At 40.7% G+C, this 12,500-nt stretch overlaps 1 protein-coding gene across 3 annotated transcripts in view; it reads left to right on the plus strand.

Annotated features, from left to right (window-relative positions):
- The window catches only part of LOC119573345 (polypeptide N-acetylgalactosaminyltransferase 2-like), a 100,485-nt gene that overhangs the window by 72,193 nt on the left and 15,792 nt on the right, over window positions 1–12,500 (plus strand). For all 3 annotated transcript variants that reach the window (XM_037920563.1, XM_037920570.1, XM_037920574.1), the window contains one exon: window positions 4,320–4,418. In XM_037920563.1, coding sequence (XP_037776491.1) covers window positions 4,320–4,418 — 99 coding nt within the window. The remainder of the gene's footprint in view (window positions 1–4,319; window positions 4,419–12,500) is intronic.

Genomic DNA, 12,500 nt, shown 5'->3' on the forward strand with positions numbered 1-12,500 from the left:
TGTTTATTCATTTGTGTATATCTGTCTTAAATATGTGTATACGTGTATGTACACAGGTGTGTGTGTTAATTTGTTCTGTTTGTAATTATACATAGTGTTTATATGTGCACATGCTACATTTAGGACATCGCATGCTTGCACCCATTTTTGTTTACATGTGTTCTCGGTAGACGTTCTATTTCTTCAGAAAATAAAGGTCGACTCTTCCACTGATTCAACAATTTGCAACAATTCAGCGCAAAAGGCATTAGTCATGGAAAGAGGGAATGCTCTTGAACTCCCGTCTCCATTTATTTAAACCGGTTTTAAGCTTGCAGAATTAGTTATCAAGGTTGCAGTAACTCAGCGTCAAAAACCTGTGACTGGCCTGCATTCACCTCATTAAATTTTCGTTTCACCTATGCGCCAAGCCAACCGTTACACAGTCAGTAGGTTTTCCGAATTCCATTTTTTACGCAAGTTATTCCCGCGCAGTTTGGTAATCCCGTTTTCCTCGGAATGGAGATTAGTTCCCTGAAACGACCCAATTCCATTTTGTATCCATCAGGGATTAAACGGTAATGAGATATAATTGAAAAGATATTGCACAGCAGTGTTGCAACAAATTGATATTTAATCCTGTGAAGAGGTGACATGTGATCTCATGTTACATTTTTTTCCTGTATATATATTTTTCTTTTAACGTGTCACTGTCTAAGCGGTTTATATCGTAGTAGCCGGGACATTTGAGGATATTAGTATGATGAAGATATTAGTGGAAGCGATGTTATCGTGGACACGGTAATAATAATGTTAATTTGATGATGATGATTTTATTATTGCTTATTATACACGTATTAATATAATCACTTGACAAGTAAACAAGAATAAAAGTGCATTACATTTTATCAACAGCGGCTAGAATGGCATTAGTATTCACAATATGAATAGCCAGAGCGAACAATGAAATTAGTTTTTTTTATGATCGAAAAGGATGTTTTGGAAATTGAAAGGATTGCATATCTAGATGAAAATTACGCAACGGAAAGAAAACATTAAAACCGAAATTCAGCAAATTATTTATTAACCGACCTGGCATCGTACCAAAAGTGGAGAAAATTTGCATAAGCAGAAGGTCCAGGATGACGTCACAGAAAATTTTATGCCTTTCGGGAAAAATTGAAAGTAAACTGAATATGCGGTCAGTTGTCTAGTCCGGCATTAAGCTGATGTTGAGGCGAGTCGAGTACACAAGATACTTTTTAAAATGTATTTCTAAATGCTGCGAACCTGTTTTGTTTCACCAGATCTGTTTGAACTTGGCGCAATAGTTCGCTCAAATGTGAATGTTATCGAACGTGTTACCTTGTTTTTTCTCTTTCTTTTTAGTTTATTGTGGAGATTAAGGTAACGTAACAGACTTTGCGAAACGTGTGTATGTGTGTGTGTGTGTGTGTGTGTGTGTGTGTGTGTGTGTTGTGTGTGTGTGTGTGTGTGTGTGTGTGAACAAAAATAAAAACGTTTACATATAAACGTTTAAAAAGTTTACATATAAAATTAAACAATGCTACACTAGGTTTTATTCCGTTCGTACCTAGCAGTTATATATATATATATATATATATAAATATATATATATATATAATATATATATATATATATAAATATACATATACATATATGTAAATATATATATTATATATATATATATACATATATATGTATATATAAATATATATATGTACATATATGTGTATATAATAGATATATATAGATATAGATATAGATAAATATACACACATGGGAGTCGGCCACCCAGCGCGCGTGTTCCAATCCTGCCCCAATGGTTCGAGATTAAAAGGAAGGGCATCCACCCGGGACAACGGCCGCCACCTGCCAGAACCAAAGTCCTTCGAAAGGCGGCGCTGTCCTAGCGCGCGCAGATATGCATATACAAATGTAGGTATGTGTATATATGTATATGTATGTTTTGTGTGTGTATGTATCTATATGTATGCGTATACATACGTTAGCAGTATTAGTTTGATATTAGTAATAATGGAAGCAGCGACAATAACAGTATCAGATTGGTAATTGTAATATTATGTCAATTCGGTCATCTCAGCAAACGATATGGGGAAAAAACAATGGTGATGACAGAAGAAGTGACTTGTAGAACATGTAACATTTTTTTCTTGCTGTGACGCGGTTCACTGGACGCACAGCGGGTCAATAACAGGTATCATGGTCGTATTTTTTAAACTTGGATGTACGCATTGTCGAATCTTCTTTGTTGTTTGTTTGCTACCACTAAATTCCGTTCGCTCTTTTTCATCTTTTCACAACGTGCTGTCGGGTTTAATCTTATCTTTGTCAGTTCTTAAGAAAAAAAAAATCTTTACCCTTATCTTGTAAGTTTAAGATTGATATATAAAACATTATTTTGGTATTTTATTTCGCCGGTCTCGTTCCCCTTGCTAAATTTTACAAAGGTGACTTAATCCCTATAATCGAATTTCCATTTTCTTTATGAAGGTTAATGTTGTACTGTTTACCAAACCAGTCTTATTTCTTCGAGATTTAATTTTCACTGCTTAGCCATCCGAGAGCCTACATGATCTTACTTTGCTTTGTCACGACACTGATATAATACATTTCTTGTCTTTATGTAAGGTCGTATTAAGAAACAAGCAAACCGGCCCTCTCGCTTGCTTGGTAGACATCTTGCATTCACGGCCGGTGAAGGTTGCATAGAAATGCTGAACGCTTTCCTAGTGTTTTTTTTTTTTTTTTTTAGGCCATGACATAGCATGTTTGGAGAAGGGGATGATCATTATCAATACTTGTTTGGTTTATGCAGTTATTAAAAAAAAATATATATTTAAAAGATGTAAAAAAATGTTACTAAGAATGTTAATGATTCCGTTCGCGGTTAAAGAAAAAACACCCATGTTTGTGTCATAATGAATACTTTGGCCGTTGGAGTAAACAGTTGATGCAAAGTGAATGTGCTTTTATTGTGCATTATTCTGGATGAAATTGCTAGATGATTAAGGCTGAAAGTAAGATTTTAAAGTTCATTCTCTTTCATTTGGAACCAGAAATTGCCTGCTTATTGTACGTGTCAGTGCGGCCTTCGAATGCAGAGAAAATCAAAACAAAATTGGTCAAGAGCACTGGAACAAAACCAGTCGAAAGAAAAGTTTTAGTTTAGCGTCAGAAATGGTTGTAGACGATAAAGAAAAAAAAGCATGTAATTCGGTGGAAATCTTCAGCGGTCGGGAAAGGATTCGAACGACCTCGTCCCGTCCTTATTACTAAGGTACAGGATTTTGCATTTGTACAATGTCATCACCACTCGACCCATTTTAGTTGTTTTCTACGACCTTTCCATTTTCTAATGAGGTGTGACGGTGCTTGATTTTGTGTGCGTTCCCGTTTCCCGTTACACTTCCGTTATATAGGCTAAGGCCGGAATATTAGCTTGAAGACCTTAAAATGAAAATATATTTTTCTGTTTTTCCTTTTCTTTATTTTCACGATTATTCCACCGTTATTAGTACATTCGAAGTGGAGGAGAAAGTGAAGGATGTAGGGAACAATAACTATGAGAAAATAGGATGAGGACGCTTGATATTTTGTTTTATTGTACTGTGGTAACGGTTATTGTGGTTAAGTACATTTCTCTCTTTCTTATGGCTAACCTGTAAATATCATACAGGTCTTTCGCGGCAAGATTTAGAATGCAATTGTGATGTAAAACCAATAGCATGACTAGGCTCATGTGGTAAACAAAAACTCGTTCGCTTGAAAATGTTGAATTCGGTGTGGTTGTAGGTTAACGGCTCAGGTTCGTCGTACGCACCTTGGTTATAAGGTTCTGGAGGACTGGTTTATTTGTAATGCCGAAAATGATCGTGGAAGTGATACTGATAATCATTTTTGGTGGTGCAATCATTATTATCGTCTTTTTTTTTCTTTTTTTTTTGCGTATTTTTTTGTTGTCGACTGTATTACTTATATTTTTCTGGTTCCCGTTTGTGTTATTATCGTTAATATTATTATTGTAGTTAAAGTTACTACTACTACTACTACTGCTACTACTACTACTACTACTACTACTACTACTACTACTACTACTACTACTACTACTACTACTACTACTACTACTACTACTAACTACTACTACTAACTACTAACTACTACTACTATTGTTAATCGTTAATCGAATCTCAGTCTCGGAACACCATCATCACACACTCTGTAAAACCCACACTCTCAATTCTTTGTTTATCTCTCTTCCCCAATTCACACTAACCTATTTTCCCCTCCTATTCCAGGTGCCGAAAGAAGGAATGGAGAACCGACCTGCCGCAGACTTCAGTAATCATCACCTTCCATAATGAAGCCAGGTCGACCCTCCTGCGAACCGTGGTCAGGTGAGTCGAGTCGAAACGCGGGTGATATCGAGGTTAGGCTGGGTGTTCTTAGCATGATTGGGCTTTGATGTTGCTGTTTGTTGTTATTGGGTAGATTGTGTGGGTGTGGGTGCGTGGGCGTGGGCGTGTGCGTGTGTGTGTGTGGGTGTGGGTTTTGATAATGCTGTTTGTTATTATTGGGTAGATTTTTTTTTATGTGTGTGTGATGATAGTAATAGTGGGGTTGTGTGTTTAGTTTAGGTTATAATGACTGTGTTTATAGGTGTGTTTATTATTGTTTTTATTTCTTCCTCTTTTAATTATAATTTGTTATGATTCTCAGCAGCTTGTTCTTCATTCTCGCCATCATCTACATTACTATTCTCATCAATGTCATTATGCTAAATTACTTTGTAGCAAAAGTAGTTATTTTTATGTAAATGTAAGAATATCTAGAGGGAAAAAATGTAAACAAAGAGAACGCAGGATAAGCGGAAGGAAAGAGAGTAGAAAAGGGGAAGGAGGGAAGAGACGAATAAATGAAAGGAGGAAAGGAAGACAAAGGGAGAAACAAGAAGGAAAGGAATAGTGGAAAGAGGAAGAAAGGAAGGAGATAAAGGATGGAGAAAAGAGAGACGAAGAGAGAAGGGAGAGATAGAAAGGAAAAAGGAAGGAAGAGGTAAAAAGAGAAGAAAGAAGGGAGGAAGATGTTGGAAAGGAGAACAAAGGAAAAAAAGAAAATGGAAAAACGATTAAATAGAAGAGAAGTAAAGAAGAAAGGGGAATGAGGAAAGGACAAGGCAGGGGAAGTAGGAGAGAGAAGAATCAGGGAAGGGCAATGAAGGAAAAAAGAAAGAAAGAAAAGTAATTGGGGAAGAAGGAAGAAGAGACAAGATAGGAATAAAGTTATGAAGAGGAAAGAGAACCGGTGAGAAAATAAACAAATAGATAAAACCAAAAGGAGCCAGTATGGAAAAGGGAGACGATATTAAAAGAATAGATAACGAAGAAGGAGACAAAGATTGGGATCGCTATTGACAGAGATGGGACAAGGGCGTCGAGGAAATGGATATGGGCAAACGACGGAAGGTGGATAAAGGAATAAGGAGAAGCTCAGGGATGCGAATGGAGGAGAAAGGGAAGGGGAAGAGAGGAATGGGGGGGGGGGAGTGGAAGATAGGGTGAGAACGGAGAGTAGGCAAAGATAGAACGGAGACAAAATAGAAAAATGAGGAGGAGGAGGTTGATGGTAATGATGATAATGAAATGGTGCTAGTAATGATAATGATAATAATAATGATGATAATGGCAGTAATAATAATGATAATGATGATAATGACTATGATGATATAATAATAATGACGATGGTGATGATAATGGTGATAGCAATGATGAAAACAACAATGATTATGATAACCCCAATAATCTAAAAACGGCATTGATAATGACAATGAAGCATAAAAAAATACAAAAGTAAAGTAAAAAGAAGAAAAAACAAAACAAAAACAAAAGGAAAACACGCAAGAAAGAAGAGAAACGAAAGTGAAACGACAGCCAATGCCTTTCCAACATTGACAGGAAAGTCGCCGTGATTGACAAAACCGCAATGCCGCAGGAAGACAATGACACAGATTATAGATAAACAGAGAGAGGAACAGGTTGTGATATATAGAAAGTTATTGACAGGGATGATGGTCGATTTCTGGTTGTTTTTTGGAAGTGTGATGGATAATGATGGTGAAAATGGTGGTAGTATTGATATTGAGCGTTATATAATAGTGGTAATGACAGTACACGGTGATAGAAATGGTTGTGATAATAGAAAGAATAGCGATGAAATGAAAGGATAACTATAATTAACTGGGCGAAAAAAAACTGCAATTGTCAGTATCGTTCATGAACATAGGCCTTTCATTCCTCGAAACATGTCAGATTCCTAATTAAACAGAAGTGTTTGCGTCACGTTTTTTTGTTCAGCTTTTTGCGGCTCTTCATTATGCAGCGGTCGGGGTGGGATGTACTACAAAGAAAACGGTCTACAGTTTCTTGCATTTCTTTGGACTCGCGTATTGACGTGTGTTTATGTTTTCGTTCTTCTTCCGTTTCTTTCTATCATTTCCTTTATTTTTTCATGTCATTAGATCATGCGCAAAGAAGAGCAGATAGACTGTTAGCATTTGCCACAATCTACTTGATTGTGTTCCCAATTAAATGCCTTTTAAGAATGTTTTCGAACACGTGAACACGACAGGAAAAAACTGCTATGATAAGTAGCGGCCAACGTGACCACGTGACCACAATGGGCTCACTTGTACTGCGATCGTGGCTTTACAGCTGTCAACACAGCGATTATCAGCCTGGGATCACACGATTATGCTAGTAACCCATTATCAGCAGCAAAGGTTAGCAAGAGAGTGGTGCTAGAGAAGCCTTTCTTTTTTTCTTTTTCTTCCTTTTCCTTTCGTTCATTTGAATTACGTGTTTTGACAAAGCATAATCGCGGTACGGGCGTGGGGGAGTGGGGGGGGGGGAGGGGAGGTGAAAAGCAGGAGCTCCACCATCACTACCGCTGCGCTTGGGGGCACCGAGCCAGCTGGTGTCTGCAGCTGCTGTTTGATCTCGGCGGCATTCAATAAGCTTTCGCGTCTTTGTGTGTAATTGCGTGCGGAGTGAAATGAATAATAGTTGAATTGCATGTGTTGACTCGCACTGTTATGGGTGTTTGTCAGAAGGAAATTTAGAGGCAGTCGAGATGTGATTTGGTTTACAAGCATTTTGTGTGTGTGCTTGTTATTTACAGCTTTTTCTTTTTCTTATGCTAGGGAAGTTCATGGATAGATTGGTAGGTGACTAGATTTATAGATGGAATTATGAATTGATACTGTCGCACACATCAATACACCCCCCCCCCCCACACACACACACACACCTCTTTGCGACCAATAAATTAACAATTCGACGGACGGTGTGTGTGTGTGTGTATGTGTGTGTGTGTGTGTGTGTGTGTGTGTGTGTGTGTGTGTGTGTGTGTGTGTGTGTATGTATGTATGTATGTTTATGTATGTGTATGTGCGTATGTATGTATGTATTCTTGTTTGCATGTGTCGTATGATCATCTGTCTTTCAGTTTTATTGCTTAACTACCAACGTTGACATAAATAAGTCATTTACTTGTACATTCGCACAGATTCGCGTGCTGAGCTTTGCGTTTATTTCTATTGAGAGCGTATATATATAGCATTATTATCCATAATAAGTGCGGCGATAAACAAAGGCCAGTTTCGATGTCCTGTTTCCATTAGTGTTGATATTTGGTTGAAGGTCTCTCTCTCTCTCTCTCTCTCTCTCTCTCTCTCTCTCTCTCTCTCTCTCTCTCTCTCTCTCTCTCTCTCTCTCTCTCTCCCTCTCTCTCTCTCTCCCTCTCTCTCTCTCTCCCCTCTCTTCTCTTCTCTCTCTCTCTCTCTCTCTCTTCTCTCTCTTTCCTCTTCTCTTCCTCTTCTCTTTCTCTCTCTTCTCTCTTCTCTCTCTCTTTCTCTCTCTCCTCTCTCTCTCTCTCTCTCTCTCTCTCTCTCTCTCTTCCCTTTCTCTTTCTCTCTTTCTCCCTTTCTCTTTCTCCTACTGTCTCCTCATCCCTCTTTCATCCGCTCTCCTTTTCCCTCCCTCCCTTGCCTTGTGACTGTACTGAGTCATACCTTCTTCTTCACCAGCTTAAGAGTCAGTCCCAGTTCTTTTCGCCCCATCATAAAGCTTATCTGAAACCAACCTCGTTTTTGCCCTTTGATTTTCTTTCCGCCGCAGCCGTTGCTGCTTTGACCCACCCTAAGACCCACCCTCCTATCCGCCCACCTCCCCACCTCCCTCTCTCATCACCCGTCTGCCCCCCTTCCCCCCTACCTCCCCACCTCTCAACGCCACGCTTCCCTTCAACGCAAGCGCGCTCCCTCTCTCCCCCTTGCTCTCGAGGACCATGTATTGCAGTACGTGTGTCTGGTAACCTCGTGGGTTGGCTGGCTGGGCGAATGTGGTAGCCTACAAAGTCTTTATTTGTTTTTGTTTGTTTGTTCGTGGAGTGGGTTGTAGGATTTATTTGAAATCCGCCTGAATATTCGTAGATATTTTCAGTTTAAGGGTTCTTAGAATTGGCTTGTCAGGGAAGTGATCGAAGCTTCTGTGGTGTTGCTGGTTCAGGGTGTACATTTTAAATATATTTTTGTCTCTTCCTCTATCTCTTTGTTTTACTTGTATATAAGTATTGTTTTTTTTTATGATGTACTGAAAACTTTGAAAAGCACTGAAGAATTTCATTTAAAAATCTGTCTGGGATTTAAACCACTTCGACGAACGCAAACAGAGGTAGAAGAAATAAGATAAACCATATAAATAAATGTAATATGACAGTTATAGTGAGAAGCAAATCAGAGAGAATGATTATAAAGGAGAAACAGAGCTTGGAAATTATTTAAATATGATTTAAGAGAAGAAGAAGAGATATAGGAAGAGAAATATAAGAGGTTGGTAATTAGAACAGAAGAAAATTTAAAGGAGAAGATCGAGAAAAACCTAATTTAGAAAAAGTTACGTAGATATATTGTAAAGGAAGAAGAAATAACAGAAGAGGGGAAATAATTGTAGAACAGGAGTAAAGAAAAATTATTTAAGACAAAAGTTGAAGAGAAAGACGTAACTGAGTTAAAGGAAATCAGTATGCATATAAGATACCAAAAAGAAGAAACAAAAGTGGAGATTAAAAAAAAAATCATTACGAGAGAGCAAAATCAGTGTAAATATAAGAAAAAATAGGAAACAGGAAGCCAAACGAAAAGCGGAAATAAGGAAAAAATAAATAGAAAAAAAAAATAGAAATCGAAGTTATAAAGAGGAAAGAAAAGGCGACCTTAAAAAAGGTGGGGGGGGAGGGGGGGATAAGGATAAGGAACAGGAAGAAGTTAAACACAAGTGGGTTTGTTGGCGATGGTTAAAGAGATGGATGGGTGGGTTGGAGAAGGAGAGGGAGAGGGGGGGAGGAAGAAGCGACGGGGGGAGGGGGGGGGAGGAGGAAGTCGGATGTAGTCTTAATTGACTCTGACGGAGACGTATGGCAGGTCTCTGTTGCACCATGAGTCCTGTTGCTGGCTGTTGCTCCGTTGCTGTGCTGGCGAAGGTAGGGCGAGGGAGACGGGAGGGGGGGGCAGTTTAAGGGGGGTTGGCTGTTCTGATATGACGTTTTCTGCCTCTCTCTCTCTTTCTTTTCTTTCTGTTATTGGTTCTCTCTCTCTCTCTCTCTCTCTCTCTCTCTCTCTCTCTCTCTCTCTCTCTCTCTCTCTCTCTCTCTCTCTCTTTCTTTCTCTTTCTCTCTTCCTCTTTCGCTCACTCACTTTCTTTTGCTCTCCCTAATTTGTCTCATTTTTGGATTTTCTTTTCTCTCTCTTTTCCTCGGTCTCTCCACATCTTTCTCCGTTTCTCTGTCTCCTTCCGTTTCGTCTCCTCCTTGAAATCCGTTTGAAATCTCCTTTCGACATTATTCCCTTTTTCTCCTCTTGGGCTTCGTAAAATTAGGATGTTAGTGATGTGATGTGCTGGTAATTAAAACGACCTCTTAATTGGTTTGAAAATGTGAGTTTAGTTCTCTTTTTTTTGTTTGATTGTTTGGCAAACACGATAATTTTTTATGCAAAGAGAAATGTTTATGTATCAGTATGCAAATTACGTTTGCATTTAGAGTATACAGTTTTTTTTTTTTTTTTTTTTAGTGATGTGGACTCATACAATAAAAAAGATGGTTACAGATAAATAATTAAAGGCTTGATTATGTTTTAATTGTTGTAAGTGGTAGAACTTGCTACGTAAATAAAGTAAACTTGGCATTCGAAAAAAATCATGAATTTATTTAGATAAGCAATAAGAAATTTTACTATTGTGTGTGCATAGGTAGATAGGTAGATAGATATAGATATATAAGATCATTCGTTGTATTAACCTTTTATTTCACGCCTGGAAGAAAAAAATAAGAGAAAAATAGTAAGCAGAAGATACAGTTCTGCTTTGCACTATGCAGATTTTAACACTCAACATCCTCCTTCATCTCTACACACACCTCACCTTCGCCTCTCTTATCGCCCACCCAACCCACCCGCCCTGCCCACCCAGTCACGAACGCCCACCCGGGAACAATGGGCTTCCCTCGCTGCTGACGGAGGCCAACAAGAAGTGCTTCTGTGCGAGGAACAATGTGACTTTTTCACAACCTGCGAAGTGAGACGCTGGTGTCTGCTGGTGCCTTTTCCCCTCTCGCCTCAGTCCTCCCCCCTCCCTTTCCCCTTGCCTCACCCCTTTCCCTAACCTCCCCTTTGCCTCTCCTCTTTTCCTACCCTCCCTCTTTCCCTTGCCGCGTTCACTCCCCTCCTCCTTGCCTCACCCCACGCTATCCCCCCCCTCCCCCCAACTCCAGGTCTTGCTCGGCTATCAGGAAGGTGTGGAGGGGGGGGGGAGGGGGCAACAAGGAGAGGTTTGTGAGGTAGGTGGAAGGTCGTTCGCGACAGACCACCTCTCCCTCAGTCTCTGTGCAGTTATGTCTCTCTCTCTCTCTCTCTCTCTCTCTCTCTCTCTCTCTCCTCCTCTCTCTCTCTCTCTCTCCTTTCTCTCCTCTCTCTCTCCTCTCCTCCCTCCCTCCTCTCTCTTCTCTCTCTCTCTCCTCTCTCTCTCTCCTCTCTTCTCTCCCTCCTCTCTCTCTCTCTCTCCTCTCTCTCTCCTCTCTCTCTCTCTCTCTCCTCTCTCTCTCTCTCTCTTTCTCTCTCTCTCCATCCATCCATCCATCTCTTTCGCACGCACGCGCGCGCGCTCTCATTGTTTTTTCCCCTTTGGCATTAGTTGATATCAGGGATAGCGACGAGGGATCGATTTTTTTCTCCTTTTTGGATAATGTGGACATTAATTGCTTCTATCCACCGCAGTCAAACAACAAAAAACGTGATGACAAAGATAAGAAAGCGCAGATACAAAGAGTTTCTTTTTGTTTTACTTTCGTAGACGGGCGTAATACAGCCCGGGGTGGCGCGAGCAGCCTGTCGTTTCGTTGCATATTCATGGCGAGGGCGTGTGTTTGCGGGCGTGCGGGCGCGCTAATGACCACGAGAGAAAGGGAGGGGAGCTGGTTCTTGTAATTAACGGGCGCCACCCCAGTCACACTTCCCGTGGCACCGTGGCACTGATGGGCCTTAGAGCTACATTTCGCGCGGCACTCGAGTGTGAGCATCGCCATTTGGGTTGGCATTCCTCCCTCGCGATGGTCGTGGCGGCGGCTCGAGTGATGCGCCGCCGCCGTCGCCTCCGGGGCTGCGGCCAGGGTCGGGCGCCGGGGCTGGCGAACGAGCCTACCTGTGTGTGCCTCGCCGCCTCGGGTAATCTGGCTGTTTCTCTTCTGTGCCATTGCATCTCTTGTCTCTGTCTTTGTCAACGTGGTCTCTCAGTTTATCTGTTTATCTGTCCAGCTGTCCCTCTCTCTCACTCCATCTGTCTGTCTGTCTGTCTGTCCATCTTTCCTTCCCTTTTTCCTCCCTCCTACACTCCCCCCCCCCCCCCTCTCTCTCTCTCTCTCTCTCTCTCTCTCTCTCTCTCTCTCTCTCTCTCTCTCTCTATCTCTCTCTCTCTCTCTCTCTCTCTCTCTCACTCCCATTCCGTTTATGTGCGCTCGTTCGCATTTTTCTATATTCTCCTGTATCTGCTCACTCACCTCAGCTATCGATTCTGCTTCTGAACGTGAAAACAACCAGTAAATCGTCATAGAATTCGCATCTTTCCCCGCCTGTCTACGAGGGTACTGTGCGGGTATCGGACGGAGATAAGCGCTCTAACAGAGTTTTATAATAACTGGTTTGTCCCGGATGCACCACACTGCACTGATTGCCGCTCTGCAACGGGCATCAGCGTACCAGTGTCCCATTTTCCGCCGGCAGGATTTAGGGGAATTTGCATTCTGATTTTTAAATAAGCGCAGGGTTTCACACTGGTATTAGTTATCAGTTATTTTTTTTAGAGTTGTCACATATGCACATCGCATTTCAACGCGCTTACGCCCATAAGGTCTATATGCTTACCCACACATGT

This window comes from Penaeus monodon, chromosome 1, assembly GCF_015228065.2.
Source record: "Penaeus monodon isolate SGIC_2016 chromosome 1, NSTDA_Pmon_1, whole genome shotgun sequence".
In the NCBI taxonomy this organism is placed as follows: Eukaryota; Metazoa; Arthropoda; class Malacostraca; order Decapoda; family Penaeidae; genus Penaeus; species Penaeus monodon.